General features: G+C 32.4%; 2 protein-coding genes across 11 annotated transcripts; both read right to left on the bottom strand.

Annotated features, from left to right (window-relative positions):
* Nucleotides 1-213: 213 nt before the first annotated feature.
* On the bottom strand, nucleotides 214-6389 carry LOC8270496 (amino acid transporter AVT1A). Of its 6 annotated transcripts, none has more exons than XM_015724009.3 (13): nucleotides 5822-6387; nucleotides 4348-4625; nucleotides 3970-4029; nucleotides 3815-3882; nucleotides 3676-3699; nucleotides 3403-3583; nucleotides 3079-3298; nucleotides 2866-3001; nucleotides 2725-2744; nucleotides 2357-2502; nucleotides 1968-2011; nucleotides 1187-1249; nucleotides 214-440 (listed from the first exon to the last, which is right to left on the bottom strand). In XM_015724009.3, the coding sequence occupies exons 1-13, from the start codon at nucleotides 5956-5958 to the stop codon at nucleotides 330-332; spliced, it is 1488 nt and encodes a 495-aa protein (XP_015579495.2). In that variant the 5' UTR covers nucleotides 5959-6387; the 3' UTR covers nucleotides 214-329. The 6 variants fall into 6 exon arrangements, 5 of the variants coding, with proteins under 5 accessions (XP_015579495.2, XP_015579496.2, XP_048225956.1 ...); XM_015724010.3 differs by having other exon boundaries at nucleotides 3815-3861; XM_048370000.1 differs by adding an exon at nucleotides 527-587 and having other exon boundaries at nucleotides 309-440; nucleotides 3815-4029; nucleotides 5822-6388.
* Nucleotides 6390-13130: 6741 nt separating this feature from the next.
* On the bottom strand, nucleotides 13131-20735 carry LOC8270494 (pentatricopeptide repeat-containing protein At4g18975, chloroplastic). Of its 5 annotated transcripts, none has more exons than XM_048369696.1 (6): nucleotides 20248-20704; nucleotides 14979-15054; nucleotides 14681-14817; nucleotides 14352-14495; nucleotides 13879-14091; nucleotides 13131-13703 (listed from the first exon to the last, which is right to left on the bottom strand). In XM_048369696.1, exons 1-6 carry the CDS (start codon nucleotides 20554-20556, stop codon nucleotides 13515-13517), a joined length of 1068 nt encoding a protein of 355 aa, XP_048225653.1. In that variant the 5' UTR covers nucleotides 20557-20704; the 3' UTR covers nucleotides 13131-13514. The 5 variants fall into 5 exon arrangements, with proteins under 5 accessions (XP_048225653.1, XP_015579492.2, XP_048225654.1 ...); XM_015724006.3 differs by having other exon boundaries at nucleotides 14681-14777; nucleotides 14975-15054; nucleotides 20248-20702; XM_048369698.1 differs by having other exon boundaries at nucleotides 13614-13693; nucleotides 20248-20735.
* Nucleotides 20736-22051: the final 1316 nt, after the last annotated feature.

Raw genomic sequence — 22051 nt, 5'->3', positions numbered from 1 at the left:
AGTCAGAAAACCTGCGACTTGGAGAAGTAAAAAACAACAGATAATAGCAAGGTCTAGTGCAGAAGCTGAGTACAAAAACATGGCTTTTAGAGACTCTTGAGTTATTATGGTTAAGGAATCAATTAAAGGATTTGGGTTGTGACTCTCAGGAAGCATGAAGTTGTACAGTGATAACACTTAAATTATGGAGATTGTTCACAATCCAGTTCAATATGAAGAGACAAGAAGTTGATAGACAATTTTCACATTGAAACATCTAAAATTTCTTAGTACAGCACAAATAGTTGCAGGGATGACAACATAGCCAATTAACATAAATACTTGAAATGTTAGACCATCTGCATATTCCAGTACTGTTTCGCAATTTCCGACAAGGAAGAGTATGCTCCAATGATTACACATATGATGCCCAATGCAATAATTGTTCTGCTCAAAATGGTCTGTTTATAAGATAAAAGGAATGAAATTTCAGAGCAGCCATGCAAAATGATATATTAGCATGTATGGATAATAAAAAAATAGCTACCATTTACGCTCACTTCTCAATTTCTTAGGACCTTCTTTTTCTCCTTTTTCTTCAGTGAATTCTGTTTTACTTCTTAATTTCTCGAGTCAATCACACATAAAGTAAATAGAAAATATAATAATAAGCATGCAGAAGCACATACATACTGCATGAAATTAACAATAGAAGTTAATCCCTCCACTGAACTACATATCATTACTATTTAGTTTTCAGTAGCTTAAAAACTTATTAGTGTTTCAATTAATCAACAGATAAGCTAAATTCAGGTTAATCTGAAGTTGAGCATTCCCTCTCCTGCTTTCAATAAAGGTTACAGATTTTCATAAGAGATTGTTCACGTGTCTTGTATTATGAATTCTGTACTATGTATCTTTCTGGCAAATTGCATTATTTGTTGTCCAGGACCAGAAACTTGCACAAGAAATTTCATGCAATGAGTTATTCAATGTGACATAGGTAAATATCTTAAAGAAAACTTGAAGCTAGAATTAACTTGTCTACTTGAAGATTTCATTTTTACGTCTTTTGTTTACCCCCAATCAAGAACAGACGATACGTCTTACATACTGTGCAAAATAAATAATATAATATTATTATGTCTACTTGCCTGTGTTACATACTGTGCAAAATAAATAATATGATATTATCATGTCTACTTGCCTGTGTCCTTGTGGCGCTCTTCCCCTTTATCCTTAAAAAGCATAAAGATGGCAGAATTGCAGCCTGAACCAAAGACCCACTCAAATTTATAAGAATTGAGGACCATTTACATGTATGAAACAGAGAAAGAAAAAGGGGAGGTAAAGGAAAACGAAAAGACATAATAATGACTTGATCAGGACCCATTGCTTGATGCAAGGAATGAATGGAAAGCATTATTATCATAAGCTCAGAGCATTCTGCACATCTTAGTATCACTTGTAACCATTATATTAGTATTTCCCTCGTTCCACAATGAAGAAAGTGGGTTAGAGGCAAAAACCAATTACAGGGTAATATGCCAATTATAGTTGGGATGATTGACATTATAGGTAAATAATGTCAACAAGTGAAGGGTATGAAACAAAGCCTGCTTTCAATGTACTATAGAGGATGGAGTGTGGCAGCTGCGCATAAAATTGGAGAAGATAAAATAGACTTTTGAGAAAAGCTAAGAAATGAAGCTTTCTGTAATAGCTATGGGTTGCATCTCTGCCAAATGGGCCTTGATATATCAATATCATGAATCAATGGAATATTTAAGAGAATAGTTCCTAATGCATTCATTCATAGAGTCTGTTGCAAACATACTTTATACCATCTTGAGGTGGTTTTCATATGCTAAAAGAATGGCAGTAAGGAATATATTTGAATTGGCAAACCATAATTCAGAAAAGATAGCAATATTAGAAGGGAACACAGGCCATTCCTGTCATTTAACTTTGCTGAGATGTTTACATACCAAAAGTAAACAGAGGACAGAACCAATAAAGGCCATTACAAGACCTGCAATAAGAAAAATAATTTCATCAGTTCAAAATATTTTAACAGCATGAGAAATCAGTCCACATGGTCAATAACAATTGTCAAATTGTTGTTATCGTGATCTGTTCACTGCCTCCTTAAGAACCTGCAAGATTTCCTAAAAGCTAAGGACAAAATGTCAGCATATATTTGCTCTAAGCAATAGGATTTGAATTAATTTCAGTTAGCCATTCACAATAGTTCATTAAAAATGGAAGGTAAGCAAGAGACAATTAGTCCCAAACCCAACATAAACTAACTTTAATTTTGATTTCATCCCAAACTCCCTTCAAAATGATACTAAGATGAAGAGAAAAAAGGAATTACCAAAAAATGGAAGAAGAAAAGCTACACAGACAGTAGAGAAGACAAGGGCTGTTCTTAGAAAAATGAAGCACCACAAACTATTTGATACTCCAACTGGCAGTAGCTCCTCTATGCTCCTGGCCAATGGGTTCATCAATAGTGCATATATATGCATTGTCAAGGAAAATCTAATTAAGTTTATCAAAGCAAAAGGATTCCCAAGTGTCAACCGAAGGTCTCTCATTAAATAATTTAGTTCTGCGAATTCCTTTTCCTTCTTTCAAGTGAAGAACTGGTACAGAAACCCAGTTAAGAGTTTAGATAGCATTAGCATGTTAGGTATGCTATTTGTAATTTCAAAACTTAACATTTACTTTCCAAAAGGATACTTTGTGAGAGGGTTGATCACCTGTGGAAGATCAAGATCAAAATCAAGAAACATAAATTGTCAGAAATTATATAAAATTTATTTGACAATCCTTGCTCCTAACATGAAAAACACTTGGTAACTGGAACTAAATCATACTCACTGTAATCCACAAGGCAACTTTCGAAGTGATGGCATGTGGTGGCATATTCAAGGTTATCTGAGATAGTGTATCTTCACCAAACATAAGAAATCCCATCACAGCAACACCCCCATAAAGCAGAAAACATAGGATAAAGCTGCAAAACAAGAAGAGAGTTACGGCGCATCTGGAAAGAAGCTCAAAAGATGCATCACAAGAAACAAAGTTTTACACCATATTATCGCTGCCTTGGTATATTTTCTTTTATCAGCCATTGATTGGTAGATATTTGGAAAAACTGGGTGCCCACCACAACAGAACCCATAAACACCAATTGCAAATGGAATGCCATTCCACTTCACCAAAGGACTAGTGTGATGAAACCCAACTCCGCCTGCCGTACCAAGGAAAAGCACACAAAGCACAATCAAACTTGTTACTATGACCCCCCCAGCTGCAAAACAGAAAAATAAAAGCATCAGATGAAATGCATGGAATCATTAAAATTTATAATACTCTGATGCTGTGAAGGAACTTCAAACAGTAAATTCACAGCACCTGAAAGGTATGAGATGACATGAAGATCTCTTAGCCAAACTGTTGGCAGCACAACAAGAGCAGTTAGAATTCCAAAGAAGTGCATGGAGTCAAGATGAAGACCAGCCAACTCCAAGGATGTTCCAGGAAATAGCCTATTAAGATTATCACCCTCCAGAGTAATAAATTCCACGCAATATGACTGCAAAGGTAGATAAAAAATTCTAAAAGTCTACACAAAAATAGCATAGAAATTTAAAGAAAAATGTAAAATCAGATTCAGTTATCACTTACATATAACTCTATGTATAGAATGATCTGCAAATCAAGAAAAAAATACTATCAGAAACATGGAATACAAAACCAATGACCAAAAACCAAAAGGAATTGCAGGAAAGAAAACACATCATAATAAAAGCAGCAACAAACTCACAGATACAGCAAGACGTCCATATTTCCCAAAAGCAGCTTCTCCTATATCTGAGTAGGTTATAATGCCTTCTTTACTCTCAAAGCAATGTCTCATAAGATTAGCTGTGTAACAGAATGCAAATGCAAAAACAGCTAGTACAATCAAACTCGCCCAACCTGCTTCTTTTATTGTAGAAGGTGTAGAAAGAAGCCCAACTCCAACCATTATATTGACCACTGTTTCAAAATGACATCCCACGAATTAGGCCCAACTATAGAATATACTTGTAATGCTAAGAAGTACATGCAGATACCATAGCCTCCTAATCATAAGCTTTCCTGAAAGAAAAGATTTGATAAAATGGTGAACCTTTTGTTCCCTTGTCCTTTCTTTTTCTATTTTTTTCTTCTTGAATTTATTCAAATAACATATCAGAAGAATCAAAATGTTTACATCAGTCAAAAATGAAGAACGCCAGTTTCAGACGCTTTCCTTATCTTTAGAACACGAGTAAAAGGAAGCTCAAAGATCTTACAAACATTATTAGGCCTTACAGTTGAAGACAGTCTGCATGACGCTACATCCATGAGGGATGGATAATTCATCACTAGCAAATGAAGCTTTTGAAAATGACAGTTGAGCTGCTGAGGAGACCATACGGGAGTCTTCCTTCTGATATTTATTTTCATTATCAGGCAGTAACGGAGACTTTATATCCTTCTCTAAATTACTTGTACTATAGTTTCCAACACATGAATTAAGAGAGCTTTCTCCTTGTCCAAGAAACCCATGGTTTCGTGACATTGAGATTGAGTAAGATTCAGTTGTTTCTCTGACATAGAAGAAAAAAAAACAAAAGATCAGATTGACATTGAAATTTGGCTAACAATATAGCACATGTCTATGTTTATTTGGATTGAAACTAAGACTGGAATAACCATTATTTTAAAAAAGAAATTCTAAATATTATTGCAGAAGAAAGTAATTCAAATATTATATTAGCTGGTATGGAACTTTTTAAATCTTAAAGAACAACTTTATATTGTCTTTTATCAATTGTTCATATCTCTCAAAGACAGAAAGCAATGCCTCAAAAGGCATTCAATCTAGAGAATTTATGCTTTCAAGTATAAATATCTAACAAGAAATTTCATATACTATGTTTGAGCACCCCAGAAAGCTCTTCAATTATGCTACTTCTCTATTATAGGAAGTATATGCAAAAATAAGGCTTTCAATAAAATCTCTAATTCATCCTTCTTCCCTAAAATGACTTAAGAGCCACATTCTCTCTCCTTAAATTTAAGATTGGAGAAAATGACTCTTAATTGGCTCTTAAGTATATTATATTATTTCTCTTTATTACTTTTTAAAATTTTTCTTTCAAAGTCACTATCTCTTCTTACTTATTTCTCTCTTTTTGATTTTTATTAATAAAAATCTAATTAGAAAATAAAATAGAAATAATTATTAGAATACACATACATTTTAAGACAAATTAAAATAGAGAGTTAATTATTTATAATTTAATAGGGAGACATATACAGAGTATCGTTGGAAATGCAATGGAGACAAAACAAATAAAAAAGGTCTTCATTTGGTGAGTCAGCATATGTCATCTCTAGCGGATATATACTAGTTCTCTGTGAAAACCTTTCCAAGTGAAGTTTCATGAATTTTTCCATTGCTTTGAAAATTAAAAAGAAAAGGAAAGAAAAAAAAAAAGAAAAGAAACACAGTATCTAATTTAATTCTATATTATGCCTTGTTTGGATAAATGCTGTCTAAGAATTCAGTTTTATTTAATGTTTCCAGAAACATGTTCAAAATGGCTTCTCTTTTTCTTTTTTCTAACTGAAAATATTGAGTTCTATCAACTATTAACTATCCAAACATGAGAACTGACTAAACATAATTGAAATGAATTCTTGCTTTTTGGACCTTCCAAACAATGGCAAGAATTAAACATAACCAAAGTAGTAAAGGTCAAAGGGTAATAAAAACAAAATTATCATGAAAATTAATTACCTAAAACTCTGCGGCCGTTGCTGAGAAAGTAAAGCACCACATTCCTCACCTTTTTCATCAACCTCTTCTCCACTGCTTCTACCACAAACACCAGCGTCACCGCCATCATTCAAGAAAATATCAGTCTCCGATGCCATTAACACAATAAACCAAGAAACCAAATTAAAGAAAACAAGAAGACAGATTAAAGAAACAAAGAAACCAAGAAACCAAATGAAATAAATCAAGAAACCACCAAAACCAATAGAAAAGAAAATAAAATAAAAAAAAATTTGAAGGGAGAGAGTAATATATGGTAACTGGCGTTTACATGGTTGTGCTGTAATATTTCACAGATTGATGGTTGGCAAGATTATCGTACATTTTTATGACTATAAAATATATCACACATATAGCACGTGGCTGATGCGAGCTTTGTCGAGAACTGCCATGTAATGTTTCCAGTTAATGTTTAGCTTAAGAGGCCAAAAGCTTTCTCTCTCAAATCTTAAAAATTCAAATTCTTATGATTGTATTATGTGAATTATTATTATTTTTATAGCATATATATGAAGAGAAGATCTGTTTTTTTTTTTTTTTTGCATTTTACATCTTATAAATAAAATAAAAATGTCGAATAATATTAGAAGACATATTTGATTTTTCTTTCTTTTTTTCTTTAATTGCATCCAATTTTGTTTGGTATTTTAATGGCTTTATTTTTTATGGTTAACGTGAAGACAAGAATGCTAGTAGAGGAAGACTGACATGGCTACTCTACTTATTTCAGTAAATTATTCAACTGGAGCAATTATTCAACTGGAATAAAATATTAGAACTGTATATCAATTTGATACTAAAATTTTAATTTAAATTAAAATGGTACCAAAAATACAGAAAAGTATATCAATTTAATCCAAAAATCCAATTTTCGACAACGAATGATGACATGGCAAGCTGAGGAGGTATATTTCAGTTGTTTCGCCCTCTTAGCGTGTGCCACTTTAATTAACTTTGTCTCCTCAGCTTGCCACGTCACCATCCGTTATCGGAAATTGGACATTTAGACTAAATTGATATATTTTTTTATACTTTTGGTACCATTTTGATTCAAATTAAAATCTTGATATCAAATTGATATACAGTCCTAGAGTTTGATACCAGCTGAGCAATTTACCCCTACTTACTTGCATGGATTTTGCTTCTTCTTCTTCTTCTTCTTCCAATATCAAAAGTGCTATTTTCCACTTTCCATCTTCTAATAAACGCTTCTAAACCATCAAATTTTGATACCATGATCATATATATTTGAGTTGTTTAGTTGTGGAGCGTTTTCAAAATTTTCAGTTCTTTTTTTTATTTCTAAATTTCTTTAAATTTTTACTTCTGATTTGAAAAATGAAAAAAATAAAAAATTATGTTAAAAGCTATTAAAAAAAATAAAACAAAAAGATATTTATGTCATATCCATAATAAAAAATAATAATATAGCTAGTATTTTTTAAAAGGATAAATGATAAAAACTCAATCCTACTAATTTATAAATTTTAACACGTGATTTCTTTTAGAAAAAATAGATATATAATTATAAATTATGAAATAAAAAATATTTTATTATTAAAAGATTTTAATGTTATAGGTGGCAATTTCGGGCGCACACCCAAGTGTCTTTAGCGACTATAGCATTATAAGACTTTTTAACCTAATTAGAAATACGCTAATGAATCACTGAGATTAATGTGGAAATAGGAGTCGCCACCCGAGTAATCACCAGAACACTTTACTAATGAGTGGCGTTTCTTATATTCCATAAGAAAGCTTACGTCACAAAATCTAAAGATAGATCCAGAAGCCAATTTCTTTATTTGTATATATTAATTTTTAATTTTATTATTTAACAAATCATTTCTTATAAATGCAAGCAATTTATATATAGACATACCAAATAACACACATAATTCACCTAAGTCTAGCCCGTTTTATGCAAGTCCAGCCCATGTTGGAGTTGTTAACCTAATTTACTAGTTAATTATGCATATAGCCTAAATAGTCTATCCCAATTACATATTATGCTTTTTGATTTTCAGCCTTTAAACCTAATGGACTACTTATTATGATAAAGCTTCTACATTGTGATCTCAATTCTAATGAAATCCAATCCTAACTAAAGCATGTCAATGCCTCATAAGTCTATTTAGATTTTAGGATTTTAAACCCAGTTAATGTTAATTAACTATTGGCAATATTCATGTGGGATTCGGTTTTAATCCTAAAAATCTATGTGGCCCATTTTAATTAATCAATCACATAACACATATTTAATTATCATACAGTAAGTAAAAATAAACAAAATAAAAGTAGGAAATAAATCTAATTATTACAACCCGGCCTACAACTAAATTGCAAAAGAAAAAATCTAGAAACTATTAATGAACGTTAAAATACATTAAAAATCGTCCAAAAAACATAAAATGGGACTGAGCCTTGCACAACCAATCGACTCTAGCATTCCTGGCCGCTTTCTGTTGATTTTTCAGCATATTTTGCATTTCTAAAATCGAATTTCACATGTACAGACAGAAAAATAAATTAGAAAAGAAAAAAAATAGAATGAAAACATCAAAATAAAAACAACAAGAGTCAATTGAATGATCAAAGCTCTAAAATTGATAAGAATCCTAAAAAAACCTAAAGTATAATGAACAAAAAAGATAGCAAATTAATCATGTTACCCTATTAAACATATTTAATTGCTAAATTTCATTGAAAATATAAATCTAATTCTTAATCTTATTGCATGTATCTAATCATATTCAAAATCCTAATTGGCAAAATTATCAGACCAAAACCCTAGAGTTCTTATAATCATATTTAAAACTCAATTAACATGCAGATTCAAATAAATCCTAATCTAATCATAGTGATTATAAATAATAGCCCTAATTATGTTTCTAAAAATAAATAACAAAAAGGAAATAAAAAAGGAATGAAGGAAATAATTTTAGAATGATGATGAATGCATATTTAAAGAAACCCTCACGTTGTCACCATAGTTGATGGTTTTGCGTGTCTCAGGCGATGAGAAAGCAGTTTAGTCAAATGATAGTTGGAATCCAATTCTAGATCTAGTGTTAAGAAAACTTATGTCAATTCAAAACAAGTTTCCAAAGCAGTTCTTTCTTGAGTAGCCTCTTTCTTAGTGATTTGAGTTCTCAAGAACGGAAATATTTTCTCTCTATGTGTTTCTTTCTATTTTCTCTCTATTTCTTTCTATTTCTCTCTATGGTGTCGTTATCTCTTGTTGAGTGTTGTTAACCCTAAACCTAAATACCTCTTTCTATTTATAGAGGTAAGGTTTCTTAAGGGAAACGATAATCTCAGTTACTTTAAAAATAATGTTGATAAATATCCAAATTTAATTCTTTAAGTTTAAATATTATCATTAAAAAATCTATGATTATCGTTAAAAAATTCTAAAATATATATCTTGATGTAAAATCATTAAGAAAAACGACTTCGGATTATAAAAAACCCAATCAGCACTCTACACGGAAAAGTTGAAAACATTGCAATTAGGTACTTAAATTTGTGAAAACTGCTGTTTTGAACATCAAACTTTATTTTTCTTAACAATTAAGTCCAAATTGATTTTAGAAAGGTAATTTCAGCTCGATTAGCCTCAACCCTTGCCTCAGATCTACATGTCCTTCATCTCTTGAGACTCGAGAAGGTAGTAACTTTCACCATAGGATTATCCGTATTTCCCTCAATATCTAGATTCGAAAAAAGGGTGTTAATAACTACCTCCGATTTTTAGAAATTTTATGAGCATGCAATGCGTTTATTATTGAGAAAAATCATAGGCATCAAGGATATATCAAAAGGATATGTGAGTTGTAGAAGCCATGCTTCATAAGCTCAAACTTCAATCGTTGATTCGAAGTGGGGGCCACGCCCATTTCGATTGAGGACTTCGCATGCTTAGATTGAGGACTTTGCATGCTTAGGTTGAGAACTTTGTCTGCTTGGATTAAGGATTTCGCCTGCTTAGGTTGAGGACTTCGCCTGTTATTGGGGAACCATGCCCGCTGATTTGGGGAGCACGCTCATTGATTTAGGGACCACACCCATTGATTTGAGAACCATGCCTGCTGATTTAGGAACCACGCTTGCTGATTTAGGAACCACACCCGCTGATTTAGGGACCACGCCTGCTGAGACTTCCCTCTGGCTTCTTGATTACTTTCCGCTTTGGGATGCAATTATGTTGTAATTTCCACTTTGGATTCTGATTTGGTATGTACTTTACTCTCTTGAATAATTCTTGCTTTGGAATATGTGTCAATTCTTTAAAACTTAAACTGATTCTCTACTTTCAAAAATCAGGTCGGTTAGCTTTCACTTCGGAAAGTAAATTGATGATCTTCTACTGATTGTATTCTACTATGGGATGATGATTATCCCATTTCGAGATATAAATTGATGATTTTTAACTTCAAAAAGTAAGCTTGATAAACTCTGTTTCGGGAAGTAAACTAATAAAGTTCTACTTCGAGAAGTAAACTGACTCATCTTCCACTTCGGAAGGTAAACTTAACTATAATTCAAGCACTTTATTTCTTTTTGAACTTCTTTTTATTTTCCTGTTATAGGTTAGTGATATATACACAAGTATACATATAGATCTCGCCAAGCAAAAGTAGTGAAGGTATGTGATATGCATGTTATGTATGACATGTGATGCAATTTTAAAAATCATCCTTTAGTTTGGACAACAGCATTATGATGTTCATAGATAAAAGATTGACGATTTTAGAAATCATCCTTTAGTTTGGACAGCAACATTATAAAAGATTGATGATTTAATAAGTAGATTTTCTACTCTTTAGTCACAAGCATGGAGCCAAATAGAAAATGATGTAGACGATAATACATATCAAAAATCTGCAAGTCATGGTGACGAAAGCAAGTGCAGATATAGAGATAACTCAAGCATGCAAGGACTGAATCATTTTACTTTAGGGTTATACTGATACTCGTGCAATGACAATTGGCTTCGGAAAAATCTCATACAGATAGCAAGCAAATCTCTTTTTTTTTTTCTTACTTTTACGCCTTAACTTTTGCCTAAGCCGCACTTTCAGTAGGTATTGTGATTGACATTGTTGAAATTGATCCCCTTGTTGTATTTTCTTCAGTACAAGCAATGGGTTTTCCAACTTTCTCAGTTATGGGTCAAAACTCAGTATCAGCAACGAAGTAATGTGGAGAGGCATCCACGAGAGGCTTTACCTCTATGAATCAGATGTTGAGAAGTTTACACTCAAGAAAAGCAATTTATATGATATGGTCTTTATAGATTCTTATGATGGCGATGACATCTTCTCGCGCAAGTTATGGGATGCAGATTCCTCATTTCTAAATGCACTCAAGAGTAGGTTGCATACTAGAGAACAACACTGTTGTGGTGAAACTTCAGATTATGAAGCCTTCAGTCCACATCCATCTGTTTCATAATTTAACCAACAACCTCTACGAATGGGTAAGCATGTTCATAAAGTTTGATGAGCATACAAGGACATTCTGGTAGGAGATGGAGATTCTTGTGGTGAGAAACAAGGTTCTGGTTTTGTATTCATTGTTGCGGTTCCTTGGGTGTGTAACACATACATGGTGATTTGCAAAGGTTTAGGGATGAGTAATAGATTTGCTAGTAGAGATTTCATAGCAAATGCTTGGAAGAAATAGAGAGAATTACAGAGAAGAGGAGTGTGGATCTTTTTAAGTTATAAAAGAAATCGTGAAAGAGTAAAGATCAAAGAAAGAAAGTGGTGATTGAAGATAAGGAAAGTAGCAGAGGAGCATAGAGATAGCAGAGAAAGAAGAAGAATAATGTGTAGAAGCAGAGTGGGTACGGTGTTTGTTGCAAAAAAAAGGATAGAAAAGAAGAAGAGAGTGAAAGAAAGACACTCACATACACAAGAACAACAACAAAAGCCTTTGAAGAAGCACTTTTTCAAAACGGCAAATGTGGTGGACCAATCTTATGTTGGAATGGTCCCTCAATTCTCCAAGTATCAAACATAAATGGTGTTTAATTCCGTTTTCTATAAGTGCTAAAAGAGAGGCCAATTTAAAGTTGAAAACATATCTTTGAAAGTAAAATGTCCCTAAATTAACACAAGGGGCATATATGCACTACGTACTAAATATTAGGGGCAAAAATGTACATTATCCTTTTATTTAATCATAATTTAAAAAATAATAAAAATTTCGTATATCAAAAATAAATATTAAAATTTTTTAAATAGTGACAGTAAATAATTACAACAGTTATATAACACACAAATAAAGACTAGTGTTTATAAATATATAAAAAAATTTATTCAATATATAATTTTAATATAACATTAACTTTTATCAATTAATTTTATTATAATTTTAAAAAATTAAATAAATAAATAAATAAGCGGTAACAAAAATGCTTGTTGTACAATTTAGTGCATTTTGCACTTCCATTACCACACCACACGTCTTTTATGTACTTTGGTCCATATGTAGAATTATGGACCGGATGCATGTTATAATTGATGCCGGACAAAACCACATGTCCTATCTCTTAGGCTTGCAAGCCAAGTTGGGCTAGAGGATGACCCGGTTAATTTCTTAAGTACCGATAATTTCAATGGCTCATTCCATATCTAGTCTGATCTCCTGAAACCACCTGTTGCCATTTATTATTGAAAGAATGTTAGCTTCAAAATATAGGTTATTTGAAAATTTGAATGCAATACTATTAACTTCTTAAAAGTGACACCAAGAGATTTAAGTATGAAATGTTAGAAGCTTGTTATCCTATGATGAATGTATATAATCAACTTTCTAGAAAAGGCTGATTTGAGATAAATGTTTAGAAAGTGAAAGTTGGAGGCAAGATTAGCACAAAGCTCTCTAAGAGAAACACTAAATGTTGGTAATTAAGAAATTCTTCAGTACAATAATTGTTGCTGATGTAACTGTAATTTCCCAACCAACGAAAAGATGTCAAGTTTCCAATTAAAGAGAGGAAAGCAAGTTTGTAAGGGGAAAGAAAACAATGAAGACAGAGAAATAGAGAGAGAGAGAGAGAGAGTAGCCACAACATTTAAAAAGAAACGATGTGAGTGCTTATATTACAATTTTTTTTAACAAATATTGTGTATTTTTGCGCATAAAATTAAATTAGGCGCAAATCCACCCTATGACGTAAAAAGTTAGGGGCAGAAATGCACCTTTTTCCATGACGAAAATGACCACGAATAGAGATGCTAGTTTGGTATACACTAGAACATGAAAAAGAAAAAAAAGAAGCATTTCTTTCCCACCATAAAAATGAAACGACGACAGAGATGCTAGTTTATTACAAATCAGAATATAAGCTTGCCAATCCCAAGTTTTATTTTTTCTTAAAAAGAATAAAATAAACATATCAAGTAAATGAACAAAGCACACAAATTCCTCTCTAATTTTGCATTGAGCACATGGCACGGTTAGTAAAATTGTATTAAGCTAGTAAAATGGGTATCAACCCCATCCATCAAACCTCTTGAAACTGAAAAGTGACATTTCAATCAAATTGCTTGCCACTTGATACTAGTAACTTACCGCCTCAACTTGCGCATCCTTCAAATAAAATCGCATGCTTCTTGTTGTCTGTAAATTGGCCGAGCCTTCATTAATTCGGTATGTTTCTTCTCACTCTAACCCTTTCCCCCTTGAAGTGGATATACTTCCATCTAGACATGTACCTTTTAAGAACCAACTTTTGCTTTTCTTCCTGCCCTAATTCTTTGAAGGCACGAGCCACTCTTCTGACAGTATCTTCATCTGGTCTCACACCCAACTCTTCCATGTCTGCAAATATCTGAGTTCAATAAAATTCAGTACCATTACAGCATTGATGATTCTTATTCGAATTTTGTGATATTTAACTACTTTTATCGCATAGGGAAGGGAAAAAAAAGCATATAAAGTGCCAGATTACTTTCATTACAAGGCACATGAGATGTAAATGAGACAAGTGCTGGTTTCGTGAATACCTCTATTATCCCATCTGGCATGTTATGATGATCGTACAATGAGATCATCCTTGAAAACAGCCGCTTTGAAATAGAGCGTACATGAGTGTGCAAAATCATGTTCCATAAAGATGCAGCTTCATCTACCCTGTTGTCCATATCAAATGCCAATAGAAGGGTGTCATATGTTCCCATTGTGGTTCCTTGACCTTTACTTAACATCCACTTTGCCACCTGAATAATGCTGAGAGTTACAAGCCAATAGAACTGCTTGCATCTAAGTCGAACTAAACAATGCTAAACTTTTTTATCTATGATCTGATCATTCATCATCAAAGAATATGTCTCTGTGTCACAAAATAAATATTGTTATATAGCAAAAGCTTATAAACTAAGTAAAGAACATTGGTTGTTGGATAACATTCTACCTATAATGACATTCAATAAAATGTCTATGTATTTTCTTTAGCAACAGTATATTTAAAGTGTCATACTTGAATTACACGCAGCCATTGATTATGCTTCCTTAATATTCTTAAGCCTTTAGCCACCGCAATCAAGGGGAACTCTGTTTCCCAAGCTGTCCATTTATCTAATGCTCCATACACACACTCTTTCTCATCAGGAAGTTCACAAACCTATATTTTCAAACAAATTGAGAAATAAGTTCAAAGACATATGTAGTACCACTTTATTTTTTCTTATTTCTTCTTTTCCTTTCAGCATAAACAATATCTTGAATAAATCCCATTTAATTACCTGTTCCGCCTATGCAAGGATCATAGAAACTTCAATGTAAGATAAAATTATTATACATACTTACAATTCTAACAAGACTCAATGCCTTTTCCCCAGATCTAGCTGAATCTCTTTTCTTCCACAAGTGGTGCTCTTCCTTTCCTGCTTTCTTTACTGGTTTTCTGCATTGGTGGGGTTCCTTAGTGAAACAATTGTGACAAGCTAAAACAACAATTTGTTTGCAAGACACATGTTGTAAAATATAAGTCAATCAGCAAAAAAACAGAATAACCACATTATCGAAATAAGAATTATGAAAAGCTAAACCAAATGTCACTAATAAAATACTGTTGGTGAATCATGAAGAAAGAGAAATCACCTACTCTTATCATCTCTTGGATTAGACATCTGCTGTCGACTTTGATTGTGAGAATACTTGGCATAAGGAAAACATTTCACCTGAACATAAGGGGAACAATATTATGGAGTACTTCCTAAATTACCCACTGATAACATCACCCAATTAATCAACAATTCAATTTTATATAGTACGTAGCTAGTTGAAACTTGATTCCAGCTAAACGCAGTTGTTTTAATGGATTATCTCTTCTTCTCTCCCTTTCAACAAACAGGGAGTTTGATCATTTGATCTTACCTGAAGCTTGACCTACTCCATAGCTTTGTCAACAGAAAAAATGAAGAAAAGAACATGTTCGAAATTTATCCCATGCAAAACACAAGGGAATATTGACTTCCATAGCAGCTAATTCAACACAACGTTAGTTTACATATTAAACTATACATTTTTCTTTGGTGAGTCAATGAATTTTATTGAACATCTGGTGTATAAAGAACAAGCAAATCCAGGTATAATGACAAAACATGAGCATCAATTACTCAATAGCAGGTACTGAGACTAGAGACTTCTGCTTTTTTCACATACCTGCTATGGACAAAACAAAGCAAAACTGTATTCCATATATTTTGGATAATCTTCTCATAATCAAGAGCTTCTTTTTGGAAATTGGAAAATAATCTAGTTCCACCCTCTCCAAAGATGGTAAAACGATGCAGTAAAAGCCACCTTTTGAACTCCACTAAGCAGATCCTTGTCTAGAGTGTTTCTACTAACTTATCTCCTCTAAATTAATGTAGTACTGTTAATTTTACAGAACAAAATGCTTTTGCAGAAAGCTTCACTCACAATGCGTTCATAGAAAAAAGACAAGAAATGAATTCATAATTAGAATTGCAATTCCCATCTATAGCAGTATTCCATTTCCTCACTTTTTCCTTAGTATTAAAGCTCCCCTTTCTAGCCAACCAAGTAATGAAACTCATTCAGGGAATATGCTGCTTTCCTAAAGCAGATTAGCCCAACCAACCCCACTCCATTAAAATATACATCTCTACCATATACAATGGATACAATAAGAAAAGCACATTAACAAAAACACTTCCAAATCAGATAATTCCAATTGCATCAAAAGAAAGATATACAAAATATCATAGATGCGGTACTGGGAAGGCAATTAAGAAAGCTTTTGATAAGGAAAAAAAAAACCAACTAAAAGAAAGGGAATTCTTCAACCATCATTTTCTTTTCTTGATTTAGAGAAATAAAAAGAATTAAGAAGACCAGTAGCGACACCAATCTATTGACAAAATATGTGCAGTATCAAGGTCTGAAAAGCCAAGAATTGAAAATTTCTAACTTCGGCTGAAAATTTTTATATACATGATGTAGTACAATATGTTTATAATTACAGTTATTCTCCCTAAAGAACTAAAGTACTGTCTTAGCATCAAAATTAAGTACCCTTTGTTTCTTTGTTAAAGCATTGTATCAAGGACAACGCCAGAAATCCAAAAGATCTGGAATAACCTGTAAAAGTACACTTAAGGGTATTGTTTATATCAGCTAAAATCAAAAAGGACAATTAGTGACTAAAATCTTAATATGGGTCTGACTCAAACCATGTTCTCTAAGCAAATTCAAGACCAAGTCAGGGTTCTTTGTGTTGTCTATCTTAGCTTGTTTAGAAACTGAAATAGCTGATTCTAAGGACAACCCACGTGATTTTTGTAGGTAAGACAGTATAAAAGCAATTGTTGATGAATTTATAAAGGGCTGAATACAAGTAACTATTGCTAATGCTAAGTGTAAATGGTGATGTTTTGTGACTCATTGTGACAGCTTTCACAAGACAATCCAAATATTGGATTAAGGAAAAGATAGATTTCTTTGTTTAAGAACTAGTAATAAAATAAAGAGAAGCCAAATGATTTTCAAGAATTTTGATCTCTTCATCACTACCAAAACATATAATTAACAATAACAAAAAATTTAATAAAAAAAAACAAAGAAGCAAAGCATACCTCAGAATTTTAATTATTAATTATTTACTCCAATCATATGCATTCAATTACAAAATAATCAAACTTAATCCTAGAACAGACTAAAATATAATAATGGCACATAAAATACCCTTATAACAATAGGTTTCAAATGAGGCATTACATTTAAGAAAAGGGATAATGGAAAAATGGGATTGCAGGTCTCTTATTTGTAGTTGGTTACTTTATTAGTTTTCATTTTTAAGAATCAAAAGTTATTAAGCTGTGCTTCCTATTCAGAAGGTATATTCCTATCTGCATTAGAATGGATAATCACGGAGTCATGGATGTGCAGGCTGCTTAATTTTAAACCTTATATAAAACGATTGGGAAGTATTTAAGCAGCATAGTCTTCTTTCCAAGGGGTGTGATATGTTCCTAGTAGTAATTGTCCAGATTTATCTAAATTTCACTATTCTTTTAATATTTCTTCCCACAGTAGTTCTCATTTCTGAAACCAAATGCAGAACTTAGCAACTAAATCCACATCCCAAATCCATTCTCCACCACATAACACCCCAATCATTTTTCTTTTATTCTGTTCTCAGTCATCTTTTGAATTAAAATCATGATTCACCACTCCAATCCACATTATCAGTCTAACTCTCCCTTCTTCTCAAGAAAAATTCAAACATACTTACTTTGAATCAATTTATCTAATTAGATATGGCACAACTGATTGGCTCCTAAACCATATTGATCTAACATTGACACTGGACAAAAACACGGTAACAATGCTAGATTACATTACATCTGCACCTTAAACATTCTTGAATCTATTCTAGATACCACCAAAAAGAAAAATAGAACTGCATTTTGTAGAGGTCAGCTGCACTATACCCCAATAAATACATATGAAACATATTTGTAGGGTAAAAGAAATTAATAAGAAACTAAAAAAATTGGATTATAAGATAGAAAAGACCATATGAATACTAAAACTGCAAGGAAAAAAAACCCTAAACTGAGCCTTTTCTATATAGTTGAGTGTTTTTCATTTATATTTTTAAACAACTAAGAACTATTTATAAGTCGATATGTTTGAAAAGAGATTATTTCTATTCTTCAATACCCTCCTTATTAATCAGAAAGAATAACAATTTGTCATAGGCTAAGGGGAAAATTCAAGTTCACCAATTAAGCAAAATCAAATATAAAAATTCATTTAAAGAGAACAAATAAAAGCACATCTTTACAAAAAGATCAATATGTTGAAGAAGAATCATTACTTTACCAATAGTCCCTTTTAGATTTAATGATGCTACTGTCAGGTAAGAGTATGTTTACCTATTTATCTTTTCCACATTAGCTAATGCTCTACTACTCTTTCTTTTTAAAAGCAATCCACCACCGAAAAATATTAATAAATATAGAGCTCTTACAAAGTTATTGACTTAGATTCGGAATTGGTTTTTGACAAATCCAATATTGATTTAGAGTATATATAGCAAGCTTTGGTAGGAAGAATATTAAATCCATTAAGCATGATTTGCAAAAATATAGGATAAGATAGAGGATAAAGAGAAAAGGTGTGTATTAAAGATTTTACCATAAGATTCCTAAAACCACAATTCTACGGTTTCTCAAAACACTTTTTCTTTTAAAAATTGTTTAAAAAAATGAAGATAAAATTAAAATCACTTTATGTATCGTGTTTTTAAAGATAAAAATATATGAAAAAACAAGAAACTTAACCAATAACAAACACCTAAACAAATAGCTACAATACAATTACGAATAATAACTTCTAACTATTACTATGATGACCATTAAACAGTAAGGTTCCCATGTCAGGCTCTTACACTTGTAAGTACCTCTCCCTTGATGATTTGAAATTAAATCTCCCATACCATCCAAAATGGTATAGCTAAATGGCTCTCAATCCATTCTAATCTTCAAATGGTCCACATATTCTACCAATAAAGAATCAATAAAGCATATGAATTCATTAGTTCCAAATAGAATGGTGAAAAAATAGAACCACAAGACCTATGGGTTATAAGCTCATCTTGAAATTCAACACTTTGAGCTACCAATATCGCATCCTTGCTCTCTTTATTAACACTTAATTTTCCAAATTAATTTTCTTCGACTTCTCAAATCTCAACCCCAGTATTTTCTAACATTTCTTCAGTATCATCAATATCTTTGCTACATTTTCATTTTCACCAGTTACAGTAACCTCTTTAGCAATGTTGACAGGTCTAGAATTACTTTTAACCAAAATTTAATTTCTTTGGTAGTTTCACAAATCTTCTTTCACTTTCTTCATTTACTCTTGATTTTTACTGGCAAGTTATTGATGGTTAAATATAAATCTACACTTCCATGTTTTGAATGCACAATGAAAATTGAACTGCCAACATAAAGATTTTTCAATGTCTAGTAGCACCTATTCAAATTCTTACTTAAATAATAAAATACCCCATGATGATAATTATAAGCATTTGCATTTGATGACAATTTTTTTCATTCTTCGCCAAAAAACGAATCTAACCATATCACATTTGAAACACATTCCATCCATCAGCTGCCTCATATTTGCGGTTCTGCCAGGTTAACCTTTTACTCTCCACCTGATTACCTTCTTGTAAAACTTATCAGCAAAGATTTACAACGCACCTCCAAAATTAGGAAATGTCTATGAATAAATTGATTGCAAAAGAAATCCCCAATGCTATTTCTTCTGTACGCACAGTCCAGAAGTCATAAATTCTAGAAAGACTTCTCCCATTACAATTATGTCATAGATTGCTTCAAACTCTAGTGTACCATAAAGAAGCGCCAGGGATGATGGCAAAAAAGGCTATACCACGTCCATAAACAAAGGAAATTAAATCAGCTACTCTATCTCCCAAGAAAGTACATAAGGAACATATTATAAGGTATTAAAGAAAGAATCTAGTTAGGTTTGAGATAGAAATTACTGTAATAGCAATCCTAAATCACTCTAAGAAAACTTAAAATACAAAGACAAACAGAAACTCAAAAGTAACTAAATAATTAGAAATATGTAGAATAATTTAAAGTTCTAAAATACTTACTAGTCAACATTTTCTAAAGTAAGAATGTAGAAGTTGATGCCAAAGCCAAACAAAGTTTTTAGCTTATCTATCTAAATGAAAAAGAATGATTTGAAAAAAAAAATTAAAAAAATGAGTATACATACTATAAAAAAGAGAAAGCAACTAATCAGATAAACACGTGTTGAGGGCGTGTTTGGTTCTGCTAACAAATCGACTCCAATGAGTATACCTTTGGTTTGAGATCAGGTAGAGGAAGCGACTGAGAACGAACAGTGGAGTTAACAAATCGAAAGAAACTGTTCCGCTGAATCGATGAATTAGAATCACAAGAAGAGGATGAGACTCCAATTCTCCTGCTTCTTCGTTTGGATTTACAGTATAATCCAACGAAATCAACAAAGAAGTGATTGTTACTGTTAAATTTATTAGTATAAGCAAGAACCGAACACTGTGCCTTTGCAATGGAACGACTACTAGCTGAGTTTAAAAGAAGCTGAGAGGACGACGCCGACGAAGACGCCGTCCTTTGCAGAGCCATGACTGAGTGAACGCGCGAGTGCAGAGAAACAGAACAATAAGAAACGGCTTTTTTTTTTTTCTTTTGAGAGATAGAGTCAGAATGCAGTGAGGAATGATCGTGTGGAGAAGAAAAAATAAAAAGGATTTGGGGATTGGTGAGTGGATAAAGAGCAGAAAGGGCTGCAACTATACCTTCCTATAGTCGTGAACCGGCCGTTTTGGTTCAGAACCGCCGGTTCACGATTCTATAGTACATTCTTATCGGCTGATTCTGATTCATAATACTGGTTTTGAGCAGTTACAGTAAAATAATAAAATATTAAAAAATTTAAATAATAATATATAAACTAAAATATAAAACTAATATTAATAAAAAATAAAATAATATTTATTTGGTTCATACTTATGCAGTCAATAATTAAGGCCTAAAATATAAAGTTCCACTTAAAATTATAAATCATGTAGGAAAGAAATTAATTATCAAATTAAATTGTAATTAATTAAATTTGTTTAATTAATTTATCTAATCACGTACATGGTTAATATGAAAAAAGAGATGCTGAGACGCGGGGACATGATACTGACAGCCGGGGACTGCTGAAAGATCATCTAATCTATCTTCCTTTGACTTCCTCCCTTAATGAAGGAGTATAGTAAGGCCCCCAACAGGTAAATCCCATGCAGCCGAGCAGGCACCGTACAAAAACAACAAAATAGAGGGAGATTAAAAAATGGAAGTTATTTTGGAGCTTTACTTCTCGACAGCAATTATAAAAGCTCCATATTTGGATGCGGTTTTGCAATTGGAAGCTTCAGCAAAGAGCAATTATGCAGTTACGCCAGCAATGAACAAAAAGAAAAGGGGGAAACCTACCCAAAAAGCACTTAGGTGCTCCAAGTAGGATGTAGACTCCATAGAAAGAAATCGAGTAGCTCGAGCAAGGAAAAGCTGAAAAACAATCAAATACACAAACATAAACAACACTGACAAAAACTCAAGCAAGTTCTTTGTATTCTTTTACGAATAAAGCTTTCATTGCACCTTTATTTCTCAAGCAATTTATTTAAGTAACAATCATTTCAGTGGAACATCAAACAAATTGTGGTAAATGCGTTTGAGATACAATCATTTGAAAGGAAGTTAGAAAGCCGCAAATACAATGACGGTTTGTTACACGTGGCATGCTCAAACCATATTCACAGCTAATATAATTGGGCATGTCGATGAGATATCGTTCTATAATAACCCCAAGAATGAAAACTAATGGTGTCTTAAGATGCCCAGGTTACTTCTATGAAGTAAAACATGAAATTTTTATTCCTTAAATGGTGGAGCAGTTGGAGAAAAATATGGCGCCTCAAGGCATATCTTAGCACTGTAAGGCACTACCTGCTAGAAGAGTCATTGGCAAACCACCTACTACCGATGTACTTAGAGGTTCAGGTATTGATTTGTCTAATCTTTTTGCTTATTTATCCTTTGTTAAGATTTGTAATACGATCTCAAGAAACTC

This window comes from Ricinus communis, chromosome 10, assembly GCF_019578655.1.
Source record: "Ricinus communis isolate WT05 ecotype wild-type chromosome 10, ASM1957865v1, whole genome shotgun sequence".
Taxonomy (NCBI): Eukaryota; Viridiplantae; Streptophyta; class Magnoliopsida; order Malpighiales; family Euphorbiaceae; genus Ricinus; species Ricinus communis.
The sequence above is the reverse complement of the archived record's forward strand: the minus strand, read 5'-3'. Positions and strand labels throughout refer to the sequence as shown.

What these genes read in the sequence shown, in the direction of transcription:
- LOC8270496 (XM_048369999.1), bottom strand. Translation starts at nt 5,958, where the DNA reads ATGGCATCGGAGACTGATATTTTCTTGAATGATGGCGGTGACGCTGGT. An exon ending in ATGGACGTCTTGCTGTATCT is followed by an intron (nt 3,700 to 3,814) that starts GTGAGTTTGTTG and finishes CTTGATTTGCAG; the next exon opens with ATCATTCTATACATAGAGTT. An exon ending in TTCTATACATAGAGTTATAT is followed by an intron (nt 3,584 to 3,675) that starts GTAAGTGATAAC and finishes CTACCTTTGCAG; the next exon opens with TCATATTGCGTGGAATTTAT.
- LOC8270494 (XM_048369696.1), bottom strand. Translation starts at nt 20,556, where the DNA reads ATGGCTCTGCAAAGGACGGCGTCTTCGTCGGCGTCGTCCTCTCAGCTT. An exon ending in TACCTGATCTCAAACCAAAG is followed by an intron (nt 15,055 to 20,247) that starts GTATACTCATTG and finishes CCTTATGTTCAG; the next exon opens with GTGAAATGTTTTCCTTATGC. An exon ending in AATGGCTGCGTGTAATTCAA is followed by an intron (nt 14,092 to 14,351) that starts GTATGACACTTT and finishes AGCATTATTCAG; the next exon opens with GTGGCAAAGTGGATGTTAAG.